At 41.5% G+C, this 22,305-nt stretch overlaps 1 protein-coding gene across 3 annotated transcripts in view; it reads left to right on the forward strand.

Moving 5' to 3' along the window:
* The window catches only part of KLHL26 (kelch like family member 26), a 61,631-nt gene extending 39,733 nt beyond the window's left edge, over positions 1–21,898 (forward strand). The window contains exons 2-3 of one of the 3 annotated variants that reach the window (XM_044283318.1): positions 11,719–11,901; positions 19,304–21,897. In XM_044283318.1, the coding sequence (XP_044139253.1) occupies positions 11,719–11,901; positions 19,304–20,885 (1,765 nt within the window). In that variant the 3' untranslated portion in view covers positions 20,886–21,897. Of the gene's footprint in view, positions 1–11,621; positions 11,902–19,303 lie in introns of all 3 variants that reach the window. The other 2 variants (XM_044283312.1, XM_044283325.1) reach the window with 2 other exon arrangements.
* Positions 21,899–22,305: the final 407 nt, after the last annotated feature.

A 22,305-nucleotide genomic window follows, 5' to 3' on the forward strand; every position in this document is an offset into this window, starting at 1 on the left:
TCCGGTCCGGTAACTGTGTTCCCCGACTGAGATCGGGGAACCTGTTACCTTGAGCTAATTGACCAAAGCCTCAAGCAGGCTTCAGAGTCAATTAGCTGTATATATCAATACAGGCCACTAGGTGGCAGCCTTGTATTGATATAGTGCAAATGAAGTCTTCAATGATGGCTATTTAGCCATCACTGAATACTATGGGCAATCGAATGATTGCCAGTTATTGTCACCCAAGGTGACTTAAATAAAAAAGTTAAAAAAAGTTTTTACAAATATAAAAAAAAATCAAATAACCCCCCTTTCCTTTAAAATAAAAATATAAATACTTAACCCCTTCCCGACACATGACGTACTATTACGTCATCGAAGCCATTGCGTTCCCGCAATTTGACGTAATAGTACGTCATGGTGATCGGGCGGGCATCGGAGCGGTGCGCGCTTGATCACTGCAGAGGCCCGGCAGTCTGTGGTAGCTAGGCCCCTGCTGTATCCGCCGGCATCGCTGTAAAAGCCGCCAGCGGATTAAACCCTTCTATGCCGCGGTCCGCGCTGACCGCGACATAGAATGGGTTTGTGTTGGGTGAGGGAGCGCATCAAGTCCCCGTGCTGCTGTGGCAGGGACTCGATGTGTTAGAAGGCAGCCCAATGCCATGCAGAGGCTGCCCAATGCCTTGCACGGCATCGGGAACTGCCTTCTACGGGTGCCGAGGACATCCAGCCTCAGGCTGGGTCTCCTAGGCAACCTGTTAGTGTACTACTCACTGTAGTACACGAACAGGCAATGCATTACAAAACAGATGTATTGTAATGCATTGCAGAGGGGATCAGACACCCAAAAGTGAACATCAGAAATAAAGTAAAGAAGTGTTTTTAATAAAATTAATACAGTGTTTTAAGTAAAAAAAAAACGCCCCTTTCCCCTTATCAAAAAGGTGTATGTCCCACAAAATAGTATCAATAAAACCGTCACCTCATCCGGCAAAAAGTGAGCCCCTATCTAAGACAATCGCCCAAACAATAAAAAAAACTATAGCTCTCAGAACATGGAGACACAAAAAATTTTTTTGTTTCAAAACTGCTATTATTGTGCTAAAGTGAAATACATAAAAAAAAATACATATTAGGTATCGCCACGTCCGTAACAACCAGCTCTATAAAAATATCACATGACCTAACCCCTCAGGCAGGGGCGTAGCTAAAGGCTCATGGGCAAGAGTTCAGCTTGGGCCTCCCTTCCCTCAAACCTTCGTGCTGCATGAGGCAAAAATTGAAACTGCACCCCCCCCCCTTCATACCAAATTCTTAACCTAACCCCTTCTGTCCAGCCAGAGGTGTAACTTGCATACACTTTCTATAATACTAGTGTCTTCTTATGTGGCAAAAGGGTCTTTGGGCCCCTCAGGCTCCTGGGCCGGGTAGCGACTGCTACCTCTGCACCCCCTGCCCTCAGGTGAACACTGTAAAAAAAAAAAAAAAAATGTGTAAAAAAAAAAGCCAAGCGATTAAAAAGGCATATACCCCTCTAAATAGTACCAATCAAACCGTCACCTCATCCCGCAAAAAATGAGTTCTTACCTAAGACAATCTGTCAAAAAAAATAAAAAAAAGCTATGGCTCTGACTATGGATACACTAAAATATTATTGTGTAAAACTTAAATAAGAAAAAGTAGACAGGTATTGCCACGTCCGAAATGATCTGCTCTATAAAAACGTCACATGACCTAATTCCTCAGGTAAACGCTGTAAAAATAAATAAATAAAAACTGCTCCAAAACAACCAATTTTTTGGTCTCCTTGCCCCATAACTTGTAATAATGAATGATCAAAAAATCATATGTACCCGAAAATGGTACCAATAAAAACATTAACTTTTCCTGCAAGAAATGAGCCCCTGCACAAGACGATCGGCAGAAAAAATAAATAAAAATAGGGCGTTCAGAAAATGGAGATACAAAAACCAAATTTTTGTTTTCAAAAATGCTTTATTATGTAAAACTGAAACAAACATCATAGAAAGAAGACATATTTTGTATCATTGCGTCCGTAACAACCTGCTCTGTAACAATAGCGCATGACCGAAACTGTCAGATGAATGTTGTTAAAAATTTAAAATAAAAACGGTGCCAAAACATCAATTTTTTTGGTTACTTTGCCTCACAAAAAACGTACTATAGAGCAATTAAAAATCATATGTACCCCAAAATAGTACCAATAAAACTGGCACCTTATCCTGTAGTTTCCAAAATGTGGTCACTTTTTTGAGTTTCTACTGTAAGGGTGCATCAGGGGGGCTTCAAATAGGACATGGCATCTAAAAACCAGTTCAGCTAAATCTGCCTTCCAAAAACCATATAGCGTTCCTTTCCTACTGTGCCCTGCCGTGTGGCCATACAGCAGTTTACCACCACATGTGGGGTGTTTCTGTAAACCGCAGAATCAGGGTAATAAATATTGGGTTTTGTTTGGCTGTGAACCTTTGCTTTGCTACTGGAAAAAATGAATTAAAACTTAAAATCTGCCAAAAAAGTGAAATTCTCAATTTTCCATTAATTCTTGTGGAACACCTAAAGACCTTTCACACGGGGGCGAGAATTCCAGACGGGTGCAATGCGTGAGGTGAACGCATTACACCTGCACTGAATTCGGACCCATTCACTTCAATGGGGCTGTGTACATGAGTGGTGATTTTCACGCATCACTTGTGCGCTGCGTGAAAATCGCAGCAAGCTCTATATTGTGTGTTTTTCACGCAACACAGGCCCCATAGAAGTGAATGGGGCTGCGTAAAAATCGCAAGCATCCGCAACCAAGTGCGGATGCGGTGCAATTTTCATGCATGGTAGCTAGGAGATGATCGGGATGGGGACCCAATCTTTATTAAATATAATGCAAAATAATTGCATTCTTAATACAGAATGCTTAGTAAAATGTCCATTGAGGGGTTAAAAATAATAAACAAATTTAACTCGCCCCATCCACTTGATCGCGTAGCAGCTCTCCTCTTCTTTCTACTTTCTTCAGGACCTGGCTAAAGGATCTTTGAAGACGTCACTGCGCTCATCACATGGTCCATCACCAGGAGCAGGAGCCTTCTCTAAATACAAGAGCTGTTACTAAGGCCTCTTTCACACTTGCGTTGTCCGGATCCGGTGTGTACTCCACTTGCCGGAATTACACGCCGGATCCGGAAAAACGCAAGTGTATTGAAAGCATTTGAAGATGGATCCGTCTTCAAAATGCTTTCAGTGTTACTATGGCACCCAGGACGCTATTAAAGTCCTGATAGTAGGAGCGGGGAGCGGGGGAGCGGTATACTTGCCATCCGTGCGGCTCCCGGGGCGCTCCAGAGTGACGTCAGAGCGCCCCATGCGAATGGATGACGTGCCATGCGATCACGTCATCCATGCGCCTGGGGCGCCCTGACGTCACTCTGGAGCGCCCCGGGAGCCGCACGGATGGTAAGTATGCTGCTCCCCCGCTCCCCGCTACACTTTACCATGGCTGCCGGGACTTTAGCGTCCCGGCAGCCATGGTAACCACTCTAAAAAAAGCTAAACGTCGTATCCGGCAATGCGCCGAAGCGACGTTTAGCTTAAGGCCGGATCTGGATCAATGCCTTTCAATGGGCATTCATTCCGGATCCGGCCTTGCGGCAAGTCTTCAGTTTTTTGGGCCGGAGCAAAAAGTGCAGCATGCTGCGGTATTTTCTCCGGCCAAAAAACGTTCCGTTCCGGAACTGAAGACATCCTGATGCATCCTGAACGGATTTCACTCCATTCAGAATGCATGGGGATAATCCTGATCAGGATTCTTCTGGCATAGAGCCCCGACGACGGAACTCTATGCCGGAAGACAATAACGCAGGTGTGAAAGAGCCCTAACAGTTGGTTCTTATATAAAAAATATGTAAACAATAAAAAATAAACATATTAGGTATCAACGTGTCTGAAAATGTCTCAACTATTAAAATATTTGAAAAAAAAATCATGTGCAGTGAATGCCGTAACAAAAAAATATTTTGCCATTTTTTTGTCACCTTACCCAACAAAAAATTTTTTATAACAGTGATTGAAAAGTCGTACATACCAAAAAATGAAACGCAAAAATGGTAAATCACAGGTTCTTGAAGGATTTAATATATCTTTATAGTGATAAGAGCCTCGTTTTTTTCTGATACAAATTTACAAAACCCCTGCATCAATATAAATATAACACATAAATACCTTTAGCTACCACTAGAGGGAGTTCAGGAGATAACTGCATACATTTATTAATTGAATGCAGTGATAAGACAGTATGCAGCAAGCTCACACTAACGCCCCATTCACACAACTGTATTTTTGGTCTGCGTCCAATTTTTTAATTATTTTTTATTTTTTGGACCTGTTAATTTTAAAGGATCCGCAAAAAATGCAGACAGCCCACAGTGTGCTGTTCGCATCCGTATGTCTGTTCCGCAGTCACGCAAAAAAGATATAACATGTCCTATTATCTGACTTTCGGATGTGACACAGATGTCATCCGTATTTTATTGCGGATCTGTGTTTTGCGGACTGCAATGTAATGCGACTGCTCCCTAATAGTGACTCACGGCAGCCAACGTGTTATGTTTTCTATTCTTATCTATGGAGGAGACTTGGAGCTTTGTTTCAAGAAGTCAGAGCTCCAACACAGAATAATATATTAAGAAGAAAGCAGTTACACAAATCATACACCAACCAAGTAGAAGTTTATCAAATTGGTGTCTTTTTGTTCTTCAAATACTGTATATACCAGTACTAAATTGCAAATGTTAACAAATATATTGACTGGGAAAATGTAACGGTATAAAACTATTATCTACAGTTGCATGCATCAATATTTTGTAAAGTTTAGCCTTGGTTCATGCTTGAACCATGACAGCTGTGCCCGCAATGAGTTCAAATTTTTTTATGGTGTTATTTTTGCCATCAAAATTACAGTATACCAGAAAAGACTTGGAAAAACTGTGAACAGAGCCTGACCGATAGGTACAATGTTATCTCTGTTCTCAGTAGCCTAGCATTAGGTACTGTATGTACTATTGCATGTTTGAAGGCCACATGGGAATGTTTGTGTAAGAGATAAATCTATAATAATAGCAACTTGAGGCACACAAACAATAATGGAAAAAATGAAAAGACCTTGGACTTCTTAGGCTACTTTCACACTGGCGTTTTGGTTTCCGTTTGTGAGATCCGTTTCAGGGCTCAAAACGGATCAGTTTAGCCCCAATGCATTCTAAATGGATAAGGATCAGCTCAGAATGCATCAGTTTGCCTCCGTTCAGCCTCTATTCCTCTCTGGAGGCGGACACCAAAACGCTGCTTGCAGCATTTTGATGTCCGCCTGACGATGTGGAGGCAAAACGATCCGTCCTGACACACAATGTAAGTCAATGGGGACGGATCCGTTTTCACTGACACAATATGGCACAATTTTGACTATGTTACAGATAATACAAACGGATCCGTTCTGAACGGATGCATGCGGTTGTATTATCTGAACGGAAGCGTTTGTGCAGATCCATGACGGATCCGCACCAAACGCGAGTGTGAAAGTAGCCTTACTCTTAGGCCCCTTGCAGACGAGCGTGAGCGGATTAGGTCCAGATGCGTAGCGGATGCGTTCAGTGAAAAATGTGTGATTTCGCAAGCAAGTTCATTCAGTTTTGTCTGCAATCGCGTTCAGTTTTTATCACGCGGGTGCAATGCGATTTAATGCGTTTTGCACGCGCGTGATAAAAAACTGAATGTTTACAAACAACATCTCTTAGCAACCATCAGTGAAAAACGCATCGCATCCGCACTTGCTTGCGGATGCGATTTTCACGCAGCCCCATTCACTTCTATGGGGCCAGCGTTGCTTGAAAATCGCTGAAAATATAGAACATGCTGCGATTTTCACACAACGCACAAGTGATGCGTGAAAACCAACGCTCATGTACACAGACTTATTGAAATGAATGGGTCCAGATTCCGTTAGCATTATGCATTGCACCCGCTTGGAATACTCGCTCGTGTGAAAGGGGCCTTACTCTTACTCAGTCCTTGACATGTACAAGCGGACTCTCAAGTTACAATATTAATTGGTTCCAGGACGACCATTGTATGTTGAAACCATTATAAGTTGAGGAATTGGTTCCAAAGCCCCAAAATGTCATCCAAGATAAGAGAAAATTAGGATTTAAAGAAAAAAAGGCAGATAACTAGAACAGATAAAACAAGTCCTTACATATAACAGTCAGGAATAGTGGATAACTAGCAACTAATCCAGCTATTTCACCAGAGAAGGGGCCTTGATCGGTTGGGTCTGAGGCATTGTATGTTGTTGAGTATAGTTTCAACTTATGATGCTCCAGCAAATACCATTGTATCTTGGGGGAACACTGTATAGTTTGAAACTACATTGTGCAGTAGTAGCGGAGCATTATGATGTTTCTGTCATCTGCATTAACCATTCCGAAGACAATGCATTCAACAGGGTTATTGTTCCTCAGTATTTAATGATAGGCATTTAACTGTTCATCTTGACATGTGGTTCAGGTTATTGTAAACCTCTTCCTTGAGTTACAGTCACTGTTACCTTATTATGATGTGTCTTTGGAGAATAGAAATTAAATGATTTCTCATACTTTCTGAGATTTCCATTTCTTTATATTTGAATGTCGTGGAGCTTATAGACAGAACCCCATAATAACAAATATACTTCAGGCACTATTTAAAAGTAAAAATTGAAAAACATTCTGCATCTTTTAAATGGATGGATCAGGATCCTAATATTAAAGGGGTTATCCAACCCCTAAAATGCTTCCCCAACAAATATAGCAACGCTGGTGTCGGGGAGCCAGGTAAGTACAACCTCTGTGAGGGGCTCGGGCGTATGGGGAGGTATTTTAGGGCTTGGATAACCCCTTTAATGTCAATTCTTAAAATAGACCATCAATATCTGCTCGGTAGGGGTCCAACACCCTGCATCCCCCAATCAGCTGTTTCACAGTAGCTCCAGCCCCAGAAGTACACAGCTCTGTCCATTGTGTAGTGGACAAAGCTGAAAACAACTCCTTCCACTATACAATGGACAGAGACCTATAATTGGCTGGTAGTAGTCTCTGCATGTAGATGGCACATCACACTTTGTGCGGGGTACTAAAAGCGATATTAATAGGAGCCACAGTCGAGAGACGTTTGCAAGTTTATTCTCTCTTTTTTTCTTTATATACCATATCCTGCCCTTGAAATTTTTTGTCCACTCTTGGACAACCCTTTGTGTCACACACAGCTTGTGGCAGTTTTGATGCAGAACTTTGAGCCGAAGCCAGAAGTGGATCCAGCGAGAAGGAGACTACCGTATTTTTCGCTCTATAAGACGCACCGGCCCATAAGACGCACCTAGGTTTTTGGGGAGGAAAATAAGAAAAAAAATATTTTTAACCAAAAAGGTGTGCTGTGTGTTTGGTGGGTTTGGAACTAATGGTGGTCTGTGGATGGCACTATTACTGGGGATCTGTGGATGACGGACACTGTTATGGGGGGGGATCTGTGGATGACAAACACTGTTATGGGGGGATCTGTGGATGACGGACACTGTTATGTGGGATCTGTGGATGACGGACACTGTTATGGGGGGATCTGTGGATGACTGACACTGTTATGGGGGGGGATCTGTGGCTTGCACTGTTACAGGGGGGGGGGGATCTGTGGCTGACACTGGTACAGGGGGGATCTGTGGATGGCACTGTTACAGGGGGATCTGTGGATGGCACTATTATATACCGTATGTGCCATCCACAGACCCCCCAGCCCATAACAGTGCCATTCACAGATCACCCCCCCTGTAACAGTGCCATCCACAGATCGCGATCCGAATCCCCATCCCCCCCCGCCCGCCGCCGCCGCCATACAAATATAAGATGTCACATTGAATTAATAGATATTAAACATGCCCCCCAACTCCTATTACTACCTCACATCCTACGGTAATCGCTTCTGTAAAATTCAGGCCGGGCGGCCGGCGCGTCTCACTGACGTCACTTGCCTGCGCCGCCTACTTCATTCATAAAGTAGGCGGCGCAGGCACGTGACACGAGTTACGCTGCCGCCCGCCCGGCCTGAATTCTACAGAAGGATTAGGATGTAAGGTAGTAATAGCAGTTGGGGGGCATGTTTAATATCTATTACTTGAATTTAAGATCTTATACCGGAGCGGCGGGGCGGTGCTATACTACACTGACTGCACCGCCCCTCCGCTTTTGCCGGCCCCCAGCTCCTCCTCCCAGTCCCTCCCCGAGTCCCCGCTCTGCCCATACATCGCAGCTTGCGATGTAAAACTGGCAGCATTCGCCCCATAAGACGCAGGGGCATTTCTCCCCCATTTTGGGGGAAGAAAAAGTGCGTCTTATGGGGCGAAAAATACGGTAATTTCTTCCTTTATATTTCTCCTTCCCTTCCAATCATCTTCTGACATTTGCTCAACAACCTGTATTAAAAACCTGCCACAAAAAGCTCTGTTTGACACCACCCTCAAGGGTCTATTCATGTGGACAGAAGAGAAATTCTTTGTGGTAATGACCCTTTAATGGCTGAATGATTTTTCAGGTAAAGAGCAGTCCTGCCAGCAAAACCACTCCTTACCCTTTGCTTTCTGATTCATGGTAGCAGGTGTTTGAAACCATCATACAAAAATAACTAATTTAAAAAATCAACTACAGTATATCTATAGTAGAAATTGTATTAGTAAGAACCAAACAGAAATGTTGTGATGCTTTTTTGCCACTTGAAGTACCTTATTAATTATATAATTGCATGAAATATTCAAACCCATCAAACCCAATTCAAAAAAATTCTAATTTATATAATGTTAAAAATAAACCTTTCTACTGGATTTCCCAAGCTGAATAACTAAAGGAAAGCAAACGCAATGTGCTCTAGTGACTAATGGTGACTGATCACTATATACATTACATGTAGCGTTATGTTTGACCATTTTATCATAGCAATGATATATTAAAATTAGGCACAATTGCAGCGACTATTTTTTGTGCGCTTGAAATAATGTTCATTAGAATAAAAAGAAACGTGTCCCTTTTAATAACAAAATCTAAATATGATGCAATCCCATATTAGCTCTCTGTGATGATTGAAGAATGTGGGGGAGATTTATCAAGACTGTCTCATTCTTCTTGATATCCCTGCGCTGCCAGAGGGTGCACCTAATTCATGAAAAGATGCAGGCCTTGTCATAAATTAGGTGCATCGTCTGGCAGTCTATGCGCCTAGACAGATTTCTGGCTTCATTTGCACCAGGAAACTGTCGCTGCAGCTGGCCATGCCCGCTTCCCATGTCCCCTTTCTTAAAAGTTGTGAGGGCAGTGTGAAACTGCTGGTGTAATGAAATGAGGAATCATCGCATAAAAGTCTGCCCCCCCTAATAGTAATACATAGGATACTAACAAGTCAGCGGTGTTAGGGATATTCAGGACATCCTGCGGCCACGTAGGTTACCTCATGGCAGAGCTTCCAACTGGCATTTTTCAGCAGGATAATGCTTGCCCACACACAGCAAGGGATTCCCACCAGGAATGTCTCTGCCAGATTGCAACACTTCCTTGGCCTAGCGGGTCACCAGATTTATTGCCAATCGAGCATTTATGGGACTAGCTGGGATGCCAGTTTTGGCCACCTACAAATCTGTATGCAAATGTGCTGCAGGATTTGTGTATGCCCCCATGCCAAACCGCATCTCATCTGGTATCCAACATTCACACATGTATACACTCATAATTAAAAGACTAAGAAGCATGGAATTATTGAAATCCCCGGATTGATAAAACATATTGATGGTATGCAAATGATGAAAAATGTAAACAAAATATTCAGTGTAGATTATAAGCACCATCTGCAGAAATACACACTTACATGACTTGGCATTCTCTCAGTAATGTTATTAATGGTTATCTGAGGAATGCTCTGCCTCGTTAAATTCACTTAGACATGAAAATCATCAAGATCTGCTGTTGGAAGCTCCCTTTTGTGATGGTCAAGCAATGGCTTCCCAGATGTGCTTGATGGGTAACACATTTAAGCCACGCAGGTTGCTCACAGCAGCACAAGCAACATCTGGCCTGGACTTCTCCTGAAGTCTTCTTCATAGCATTGCCCACATGGACTCCAGAACAATCTCCCGCTATCATTGCATCCGAGACAAAAGCTGGACTCATCGCTGAAGAGGATAGACCTCTATTCCAGCCTCCATTGCCATGTCGCTGAGTACCAAGATGAGGTCATGAGGTCAATGGAATACCTTTAGCTGGACATCAGGCTACTAGGCCAATGTTGTGCAAATGACTTCTGATGTTTTCTGTAGATTCTGTTTGCCGGCTTGGGTTTGGGATGTGATGTCCAGTTTTATTTGCGGTACAGACTGGATCACTATGCACTATTCATCTAATCAGACAATGTCTGTCCAAAGGTTCACCCTTGTGCACTTCTTGGTGTCATTCCAGTTCGTCGTCCTTCTCCAAACCGCTAGGACCTACAATGTTGAACTATGCTGCCACCTTGGCCAAGGAACATAATAATCTGCTGGAGTGATAACCCAAGCTCTCTAAGTTCAAGTGCAGATAACTGGCACATGATCAATCATCCCACACAAATTCTTCAGATTTTTGAGGTTTTGTTTGGCAAAAAACAACAACTCTGCTTTCAGTCTGGCTTTTATGCCCCTCTCACATGCCACAGGTTGGAGCTACATGCTTGAAAATGTGAACATCTGCACATCTTAGCGACACCTGCTACTTCCTCGATTTGCATAACTTATGGCTTGTCCTTCTTGGTGTTGCAATTTCAATGTTGAGAGTATTAGATAGATATGAACACTATATAACCCCAATTCCAAAAGAGTTAGGATGCTGTATAAAATGTAAATAAAAACAGAATGCAATAGAATCCTACACCAGACAAGAATGAGACTGCATTAATCTCCCGAAACTCCAGCAGTTGGTATCCTCACTTCCCAGACATTCACAGACTGTTGTTAGAAGAGAGGATGCTACCCAATGGTAGACAATGCATTCTCCCAGTTTATTTTCAGATGCGTTGCTGCCATCAAGTTCCAAACGAGTTTTTTTTTTTTAATGAACTACCGTAGTAAAATGTCTCACTTTCAACATCTGATATGTCTTCTATGATCCATTGTAAATAAAATATGGGTGTGAGGTTTGCAAATCCGTGCATTGTTTATTTACATTGCGCACCTTTTTTGTGCTGAGGGGTGGAGGAGTGGGGACTGTTGTGACTAATGGGGAAGTGGGAGGTAATATGGAAATTTCATTTATACTGCTATGAAGAAGGGGGGATTTTACACTACAACAATGCAGGCTGCAATTTTCATTTTTTATCTGGAATTAACCTTTGTATGTTATAATAAAGTGGGTAATAGTTAGAGATGATTTTCAGTTCTAGTGCTGTCAATTCTATGCTTGGCAGTTAGTCATTGGTTTGCGACTGCCAAGTAGAGAGTTTCCAGTGTAAGCACTGAGAACATTCTGTGTATGATCAGTACTAGTGCCATGACTACAATTCACTGGTTATTATTCGTATATCTGCAGGAATAAAAGCGGTCTAAGACATACAATGTCACACATTGTATTAAATGTCATCTTCCAACAAGGATAGTCAGCGGCTTGTTGTTTTCTCTACTTTTAGCATGGCTGACAAGAACAGCAGCATGAAATGCACCTTTTCCGCTCCAGGCCATAGCACAACCGTTCTGCAGGGACTGACTGCACTACGAGCACAGGGCCTGCTGCTTGATGTCATTCTTACCATAAACAATGAAGTGTTCCAAGTGCACAAAGTGGTCCTAGCTGCCTGCAGTGACTACTTTAGGTAGGTTTTCACCATAAATTATTATTTTTTCTCTTAAAGACATATTTCAGGACAGTCAACTAAGAAACTCAAACAGAGCCCTCAACCTTTTTGTAGTTCATTGTCAGGCTCTACAAGTAATAGTGGCATATAAAGCTCTATGGAGGAGATTTATCGAGATCAGTGCTTCCTGCGCTGCCAGAAGGTGCACCTAATTTATGGTAAGGCGCACACCTTGTCATAAATTAAACGCATCCTCTGGCAGTCCGTGCTTAGAGTTGCCATAGATTTCTGGCTTAATTTGCACCAGTAAACTGTTATAAGTGAAGATATATTTCTCTCTGCTGTTGGCCACACCCCATTCCTGGCCTTGCTTTAGGAAAAGTGACAAGGGCGACGTAAAAAGAGGCACTTTTTTTCTCTCAAAAAGTTGCATTTAAAAAGTCACAAAAACACATCTTGCGACTTTTTAAAGCCATTTTTCTGGCGCAAGGGAGATGATAAATGTACCATCCTTGACACAAATATTTTAACGTCTGTCAGTATACTGGGCCTGTAGAATGCTCTTGATAAATAGTATTCTTGGCTCTGTATTATTTGCTCTAAATAAGTACAAAACATTGCTGCTTTTTTAAATGTATATTTAGCCCCATTTCTGCATTTTAAAAGCTATAACTCATAGCAATATGAGGGTTTGTGTTTTTTGAGACCAGTGAGTATTTGGTTTATTGGTTAACTTATATTCGCTCTTTCAAGAAAATGTGAAACAAAATATTTAATTTCTTTTAAATTACAGTTTGTGCTTTTTGCTATGTATAAATCTTATTCCCTTTATTCTATGGTACCAAATATGTGTAATTTTTACTAGTCTTTACTTGTTACACAATAGAAGCAAGTTTCATGGAAAAAATAGTTTTTCTGTGGTCAGATTCAAAGACCTGTAACATTATTATTTTTTCATTACTATTGCCATATGGGGGCTCATATTTTGCAGTGAGTCATATCTTTTAACCTCTTCAGGACACAGGGAGTACCGGTACGTCCTCAGAATTTACGATCACCGCAGCTCCGCCTGCGGTGATCGGAACAAAATGCCTGCCGAAATCATTCGGCAGGCACTCTGTAGCAATGCCCAGGGGGGTCTTGTGACCCCCGATGTTGGCGATCGATGTTGGCGATCGCAGTCAATTCAGACCTGCGGTTTTCTGCGTTTCCGGGCTATTCGGGTCTTTGATGACCCGATAACCCGGAAATGACGGTGATCGGTGGTGTGATTATACACCACCAATCACCGTCCTGCGATCCTGTGAGGTGGCGATCACGCCACCTCTCCGGATCGCCTGCGATTGGTCCCTATATGGCATGTGGGCGGAGCGCGGCAAGTTTGAATCTCCGCCGCTGCTCTCCTCGCTCATTCTAGTCCGTGGAGCTGGGAGAGCAGCAGGAGATCGCGCTGTCCACCGACATTTGAGTTTTTGGTGCCGTCAGGCACCTTAGGAGGCAGGGGCAGGCAGCTAGTGGGAGGTGTAGGCAGGGGTAGTTAGGGCAAATTTAGGGTTAGATTAGGTAAAAAAATAAAAATAAATATTTTTTCGTCTGTGAGCCCCCTGATTGGGTGTCTGGAGTCCACAGCAGTTAGCTGTGTGACCCTAGACCCCCCAGGGGTGCTGCAGCTTGCCCCGCCCCCCCCCCCCCCCCCACACACACACATCTGTGGCCGGCACTCTTTGCGTCCAGCCACTGTTGGCGCATCACCCACCCCGCCCCACAGCGCATTTGTATTTTATATTTTGTTTACACTTTTTTTTGTTAGGGATCATTTTTTTGTTTATAGCTATAGGGTAAGTGCGTGAACACTCGTGCCCCACACACACGCACACCTAATAAAGTTTTCCATGCACGCAGACACACACTCCCTGATGGCCCGCCGGACGTTCTCGGCCAAGGAGGAATACGCCCCCCTTGCCTCCGAGTCCGAGACCCCCAATGAGGATGAGGACCCCACGTTCCTGTTGTCATCCGCATCCTCCTCATTATCAAGCGATGATGAGCCCCCAAGCGGCGGAGATACCGCCAGGCGGATCGAGGGGACCCCCATGCTAGGGACCCTGTGGCCCAGCCTAGTACGAGCAGCTCTGGGGCTTGTACTAGTTTTCTGGCCCACCAGGTCAGTCCACCTGAGCCCCCTGCAGGTGGACTTGTCTGATGTACCCCAGAGAACTTTGAGCCCGCGATTCCTGATTTTGTTGGTGAATCAGGAATCCAGATTTACGACTTTTTCAGTCTTTTTTTTAGTGAGGAACTGGTAAATCTGATGGTAGAACAGACAAACCTGTACGCCCAACAGTTCGTCGCTCAACACCTGAGCTCGTTGAGCTGGTGGCTGGACCCCGGTCAGTGCAGATGGCCCCCTAGAGTAGAAACTCCGTAAAAGTTACCCCATCTAAGAAACTACACCCCTTAAGGTATTCAAAACTGATTTTACAAACTTTATTAACCCTTTAGGTGTTCCTCAACAGTTTATGGCAAATGGAGATGAAATTTCCGAATTTAAATTTTTGGTAACCTTACCTCACAAAAATGTAATATAGAGCAACCAAAAAACATATGTACTGTAAAGGGGGAACCCTTCCTCAACATGTACCCTAAAAATAGTCCCCCAAAAAACGCCACCTTATCCCGTAGTTTCCATAATGGGGGTCACTTTTAGGGAGTTTCTACTGTAGGGGTGCATCAGGGGGTCTTGAAATAGGACACGGTGTAAATTAACCGGTCCATAAAAATCAGCCCCCCAAAAGCCACACGGCGCTTCTTTTTCTCTACAACCCGCTTTGTGGCCGTACAGTAGTGTACGACCACATATGGAGTGTTTCTGTAAACGGCAGAGTCAGGGCAATAAGGATACAGTCTTGTTTGACTGTTAACCCATGATTTGTTAGTGGAAAAAATGAGTTAAAATGGAAAAAAAAATGTAATTCTGAATTACCCCCCCCACCCCCCCCCCACCCATTTGCCAATAACTCTTGTGGAGCACCTAAAGGGTTAATATAGTTTGTGAGATTAGTTTTCAATACCTTGAGGGGTGTAGTTTCTTAGATGGGGTCATTTTTGGGTGGTTTCTATTATGTAAGCCTCACAAAGTGACTTCAAACCTGAACTGGTCCCTAAAAAAATGGGTTTTTGAAAATTTCCAAGATTTGCTTCTAAACTTCTAAGCCTTGTAACATCCCCAAAAAATAAAATAGCATTCTCCAAATGATCCAAACATGAAGTAGACATATGGGGTATGTAAATTAATAACTATTTTTGGAGTTATTACTATGCATTGTAGAAGTAGAGAAATTGAAAGTTAGGAATTTGAAAATTTTTCCAAACTTTTGGTAAATTTGGTATTTTTTTATAAATAAAAATTGACCCAATTTTACCAGTGTGATGAAATACAATATGTGACGAAAAAACAATCTCAGAATGGCCTGGCTAAGTAAAAGTGTTTTAAAGTCATCACCACATAAAGTGACACTGGTCAGATTTGCAAAAAATGGCCTGGTCCTTAAGGTGAAATAAGGCTGTGTCCTGAAGGGGTTAATCAAACCAATTTGATGTACATATGATTTATTAATTAACTTTGATTATTTTTTATTGGGGATGGAAAAGCAATTCTACTAATGTTTTTGTGTAACCGCCATACAGGTTATGAATCCATAATAGAATTCTTAGATAACCCGAACCAGGACCTTGGATGCCGAACTTTAAACACAAGTTTGCTCATCCCTACTCAACACCGAAATTGCTGTTCTTTGGTTACCTTGCTTCCCCAAAAAATCTAATTAAAATGCTCAAAAAGTTGCATGTTCCCTAAAATAATGGCAATAAAATCTTCAGCTCGTTCCAAGTCTATACACATCTCCTCAATGGAAAATAAAATAAAAGTTATGGGTGATAAAGCCCATATTTTTTTTATAAAAGGTTTATTATTATTTTTTTAAGCCGTAAAACATAAAAAACAATATTTAAATGTGATGTTGCTTTATTGGTACCGAACAGTAGATAAAGTATTCATGTCAATATTACCACATAGTGAATGCCATGGAAACAAAACCAAAGAACAATAAGGGGAATTGTGGGTATGTTTGCACCCCACAGTTTTAGTTTTGCAATATGTTATATAGAGTATTAAATAGACCCATTAAAGACACCTTCCCAGTGCAATAACTTAAAAAAAAAAAAAAAAAAAAAATCCATTCAGATAACCTTATGAGGTCTTGTTTTTTGTGAGTTAAGTTGTACTTTTTAATAGCTCCATTTAATATTGCATGTAATGTAGTGAGAAGTTGGAAACAAATTCCAAATAGAGTGGGGAAAAAACACAATTCTGCCATAGTTTTATGTGTTTTGTTTTTCACAAGTTCCCTTTGCGGTCAAGCTAACCTAACTAACATACAGTCAGTCGTCTTATCGCTTCTCCCATAATTTGCAATAATTTAACATTGCAGCCTATGGGAGATTCACTATAGTCCTATGAAGCCCGGCCACAGGCATGACTCAATATGAACTTCGCTATGACAGGCCTTAAAGTCTTCAGAAGGCCTAAGGCTGCCATTGCAACACAGCATTTGAGGAGTTAAATGGACAATCAAGGTCTCTGCCTCCGGTTGTCTGCTGTGTGGAAAGTCAAAACATGCGCTGTACTTCTACTCCTTCTTGGGCGCGAGTCATGAAGGAGTTAAAAAGTGCAATTCGTGCTGTCAAGAAACAATACTTCATACTATTATGTCAATGAAAAAACTAAAAAGTTATGGCCCTTGGAAGGTAAGGAGGAAAAATCTAATATATTTCCAATATTGGCTTGGTCCCGAAGGAAGAGATGCTGACTAACTTTTGTCCTTCCTCTTTTGCATTTGGAGATGTGGCTGGTCTCGAAAGGTTTAAATAGGATAGCACCTAATACTCACCCCTATGCTAGTAATGGTGATCCATCTTAAGTAATACTAATAATAATCACCTAGCTTTTGGAAATAGGCACACAAAGTTTTGTTTCCTTTAGGGTATTATAGATGATTGAAATTAGACTTTAGAGTCAAAGTTGGGTCCAAATCTTCACACCCAAAAAGTTTTTCCACACCTGTCCTTGATAAAGTACACTTCCCATTTAGCAGTCATAGTGCTGGCTATATTGTTCTAAATATACTTACCATAGTGATCCTGTCTGTTCTTGTGTTGCTGATATTTGACTGGCTATCCATTTACTTCAATGTACAATGTTACCGTCTAGTCCAGGCATGTCCAAAGTGCGGCCCTCCAGCTGTTGCAAAACTACAACTCCCAGCATGCCCTAATAGCTGTAAGCTATCCAGGCATGCTGGGAGTTGTAGTTTTGCAACAGCTGGAGGGCCGCACTTTGGACATGCCTGGTCTAGTCCATACAGTAACATCACTTGTGTAGGCCATACCAGGCCACTACAGCCATAAATATTGGGACACGGACACAATTCTAACATTTTTGGCTCTATGCACCACCACAATGGATTTGAAATGAAACGAACAAGATGTGCTTTAACTGCAGACTGTCAGATTTGAGGGTATTTACATCCAAATCAGGTGAACGGTGTAGAAATTACAACAGTTGGCATATGTGCCTCCCACTTGTTTGTTTCATTCAAATCCATTGTGGTGGTGTATAGAGCCAAAAATGTTAGAATTGTGTCGATGTCCCAATATTTATGGACCTGACTGTACATCCACATGAGTTGTGTATATATTGTGGATTTGCCACTGTGTTTTCCAGTACCAGCAATGTAGATTGGATTTTATGTGCCCCTTCAGATGAATGATTTTCACGTGTAGGTGCCGTCTACAATGGACAGCACCCAGACTGAACACTGACGCATTATAGAGAGTGGGCCACAGTTCCGTGAAAATAAAATTACCGTATTCATTATTTTCTAACCGTTCTTCAAACTAGACTCACCCATTGAAGTCATTGAGTAAATGAAAATAAACGGACAGCACACAAACGGCATCCATGTGCATTCTGTTTTTCATTCATGGTAGCTATGAAATGCTGGGTGGGCATTCATATTTTTTATTTATTTTTTTAACGGAAAAACTGATAAAAACCTTTTACCAAACTCTGTTTCGGTTCAAAGTGGTACCTTGGAACCGAACCAGACAAACAAAGTGGTACCTTTTACAGTAGAAATTAATTTCTGAAGTTATTAACCGAAGTCCCGCGAGACTTCAAGAAGTTATAACTTCAGCTCATAGAAGCCAATACATTCTAATGCTGTACGGAACGCCCACTCCGTACAGTATTCTAACGAAGTTTTATGCGAATCAACTTTGGATGTTTCATCCGAAGTCAATTCGCTCATCCCTAATAGCAATGTTTGCTCTGGCCACTAGGTCTAATAATAGGTTGTGATTTCCTGTTCTGTACAGGTAACTTTTCAGTAGCTATCAGAATTACAATGACAAGTAACACCTCTATGTAGATAACACATGATCCACCATTTACAATTGGTGAGATCATAACCTATTTTCTACTTTCTGACCTCTTCACGGGTCACAGAGCATGCCCAGAAAACTTTCCCATACAAGTCATTGTGTCCATGGCCGATGTAGCTGCTCTCAAAGGTCTTGATATATTGATAAAAACATTATTTTAAAAACATGTCATTTTCTGGTGACACATTCCCTTTTAAATCCACAGCAAATTCCAGCTGTGTATTTCCACTGCAGATTTCACAATGCAGAGGGTGAAATCCATGAAAAATCCAGAGCAGAATTTCTGCTGTGGAAAGTTCGATGGAATGGTAACAGAGGTATGAACTTGTTTCTTGTGGTTCATTTATCAAGCAATCACGCCAGAAAACTGGAGGTTTGCAATTATTTAAATACCATGGAGTTTTTACGCCGTCCTCATCACTTTCCAAAAAAGAGGTGTGGTGTGGGCTGCACCATCGGACCTGGCAGGTTTATCATCATGTATGCAAGCCATCTGAAATAAATGATGACTAAAATTTATGCCAGCTGCAAGCTGGTGTATATCTCATTCTGGGCACATGGACTGCCAGAAGATGTGCTAGTGTGCACCTTATCATAAATGATGCACATCCTCCAACAGTGACCCCCCCCATTGTTTGTACAGTAGTTACTGTAAATGTATATATTTTTTTTATATAAATATTTGTTATTTCCTAGATTCAAAATCTCTGCATGTAGGGTGAAAATAAATGTGCAACATACCTATCGGTGAATACTGATTCCACTCTTGGGATTTTGTTTCTATTGCGATGTCGCCACTGAATCCACTTGTTGGTTCTCCCTTATTGTCCCACATGCAGAGATTATAATATCCCTCATACACCTTTAAATTTCTGTCTGTCTTTAAAAGTGCTTAATTCTTAATTATTTATTTTTTAAGGGCGATGTTTACAGGAGGAATGAGAGAAGCCAGTCAAGATGTTATTGAACTTAAAGGAGTATCTTCTAGAGGACTGCGACATATCATTGATTTTGCATACAGTGCGGAAGTTACTCTCGATCTAGACTGCATTCATGATGTCCTTGGAGCTGCTGTTTTTCTCCAAATGGTACCTGTTGTGGAACTTTGTGAAGAGTTCCTGAAATCTGCAATGAGTGTGGAGACTTGTCTAAATATTGGGCAGATGGCAACAACTTTCAGTCTGGCCTCTCTGAAAGAATCAGTTGATTTATTCACTTTTAAACATTTTCTTAAAATTTCTGAGGAAGAAGATTTTCTTCATTTGCCTCTGGAACGGCTAGTTTTCTTCCTCCAAAGTAATAAGTTAAAAAACTGCAGTGAAATAGATTTATTTCATGCTGCAATCCGTTGGTTGCAGTTTGACTATTCCCGACGAGCAAATGCTAGTCAAGTTCTTTGCCACATTCGCTTTCCATTGATGAAGTCTTCCGAGCTGGTGGACAGTGTTCAGATTGTGGACATCATGGTAGAAGACGTGTTATGCCGACAGTTTCTGCTTGAGGCCTTCAACTACCAAATTCTTCCATTCCGCCAGCATGAAATGCAGTCTCGTAGGACCATTATTAGGTCAGATGTATGCTCACTTATAACGTTTGGTGGAACGCCTTATACCGATAATGATCGAACAGTAAGCACTAAAGTATATTACTTGCCAGATCTGACTGCTCGTCAGTTTAAAGAACTCGATGAAATGGAGATTGGTTGTAGCCATGCTTGTGTTGCAGTCCTGGACAATTTTGTATATGTTGTAGGAGGACAGCATTTGCAATATCGAAGTGGTGAAGGTGCTGTAGAAGTATGTTTTCGCTATGACCCTCATTTAAATCAGTGGCTGCGAATTCAACCCATGCAAGAGAGCAGAATTCAGTTTCAACTGCATGTCTTGTATGGCATGTTATTTGCAACTGGGGGAAGAAACAGATCAGGAAGTTTGGCATCTGTCGAAAGGTATTGTCCAAGGAAGAATGAATGGACATATGTCTGCTCTTTAAAACGCAGAACTTGGGGTCACGCAGGTGCTACACTTCAAGGCAAACTATATATTTCAGGTGGCTATGGAGTATCCGTTGATGACAAGAAAGCCTTGCATTGTTATGACCCTTCTTTAGATCAGTGGGAATTTAAGACTCCAATGAATGAGCCAAGAGTTCTTCATGCCATGGTAGGGACCAAGAACAGAATTTATGCTTTTGGTGGTAGGATGGATCATGTTGATCGATGTTTTGATGTTTTGGCCGTTGAGTATTACACTCCAGAGACTGACACGTGGACAACTGTAAGTCCAATGAGAGCTGGACAATCAGAAGCAGGATGCTGTCTTTTAAAGCACAAAATTTTTATTGTAGGGGGCTACAACTGGCACTTGAACAATGTGACTAGCATTGTACAAGTATACAATACAGAAACTGATGAATGGGAAAGGGACTTGCATTTCCCAGAATCCTTTGCAGGAATAGCTTGTGCATCAGTTATACTACCACAGGTTAAAACTCAGAGCTAACCAAATATAACATTTCACATGGACTTGAACTCCTCTTTGTATTGCCCAAAGAACAGAAAACTAAAAAGGTGTTCTATACCTAAAGATGCATTAAAGCCTCTGTGTTCTGCATACTCATACCATCTTTGTCTACACACTGTATTTCCTGCAATGTTCATACATCACTAAGTATTGTGCTTTTATTCTAAATTATACTGTGAAACTAAAAGCAATAATGCATACTTGCTAAAGCAGTTAAGGTCTACTTTTTTCTGTAGGTGAATTTTGCCATTCCCTTCCTCTCCCTATATACTGTACAGTATATGCTATTTGTCTTCCTATCTATGGTTTATAGGTGGCGTCCAGTGAGAAATTGATGTCAGCAGGCTCAGAGTGGCTTAAAAATGTAACAAAACTGATCCTCACTTCACTAATCTCTCAGTGCTGCCCAGGTCTCTGCTGTTCTCCACTTCCTTCTAAAGTCTTGGCATGCAAGAAATGCTCACTCAGCAAATCACTGGTCATGACCCATCTCAGCTAGTGATTGGCTACTGTCCATTTCATGTGTGTCCAAAGTGGGAGCTGGAAGTTTTGAATAGCAGAAACTCGGGCAGTGATATTGGTTCTTTTACCTTTTTAAGCGACTTTGAGCCCACTGCCATCATTTTTTGTCCACACTAGAAAACCACTTTTACTAATCACCTTGTATTTCAATTTTGTTATGGATTGTTGTACATCATGTCTGATTATGACACTTTGATATGTATCTCTTTATCGATAGTCAAGCTTTCCCATTCTGCTACAGTAGATCTTGCAGAAAAAATATTGTTTTATCAGAGATCACTTTGTTTGGAGATTTTTTACTTAGCATTTTGCTGAACTACATAAACAGTTAATCACCAATAGGTCAAATTCTACAATCACTGTAACTGGGATACTCTATTATTGGATATTTCCACTATATGCTAACCATTATTATGGAATTTATATGATTATGATTTGTTGTTTTGATTTGTGTCTTTTGAATAAACATTATATTTTTAATCTATGGGAAGTAAATTTACTCTTTTTTGCGTGGTATTTATATGAACTGCATAAACAGCAAGCAATGTTTTTTATTAAAACCATTGTCTACTTTTGGCAAGCTATATCCATATGACCTAAAATTAGGACACATTCATACTATAGAGGAGATAGTATTATCTTTGGGCCCCCCTCTACTATCCAGAGCCTTGGGCTGGAAAGAGCATCTTCCTCTGAAGATGGAGAACCCTGCTTGTTTTAGATTTATGTACTGTGATAAGCAGGCAAAAAAAAAGGACATTGCCTTATGTAATATGGCTGCCGCGTCAATTTCAGTGCTTGGATTTATAGGAAAACAGATTGCCTTGTTAGGTATAGGAATGTGCATATAACCTACTATGTGGTGTTGGGTAACTGC

The sequence above is a fragment of the Bufo gargarizans genome, chromosome 1 (genome assembly GCF_014858855.1).
Source record: "Bufo gargarizans isolate SCDJY-AF-19 chromosome 1, ASM1485885v1, whole genome shotgun sequence".
Classification (NCBI taxonomy): Eukaryota; Metazoa; Chordata; class Amphibia; order Anura; family Bufonidae; genus Bufo; species Bufo gargarizans.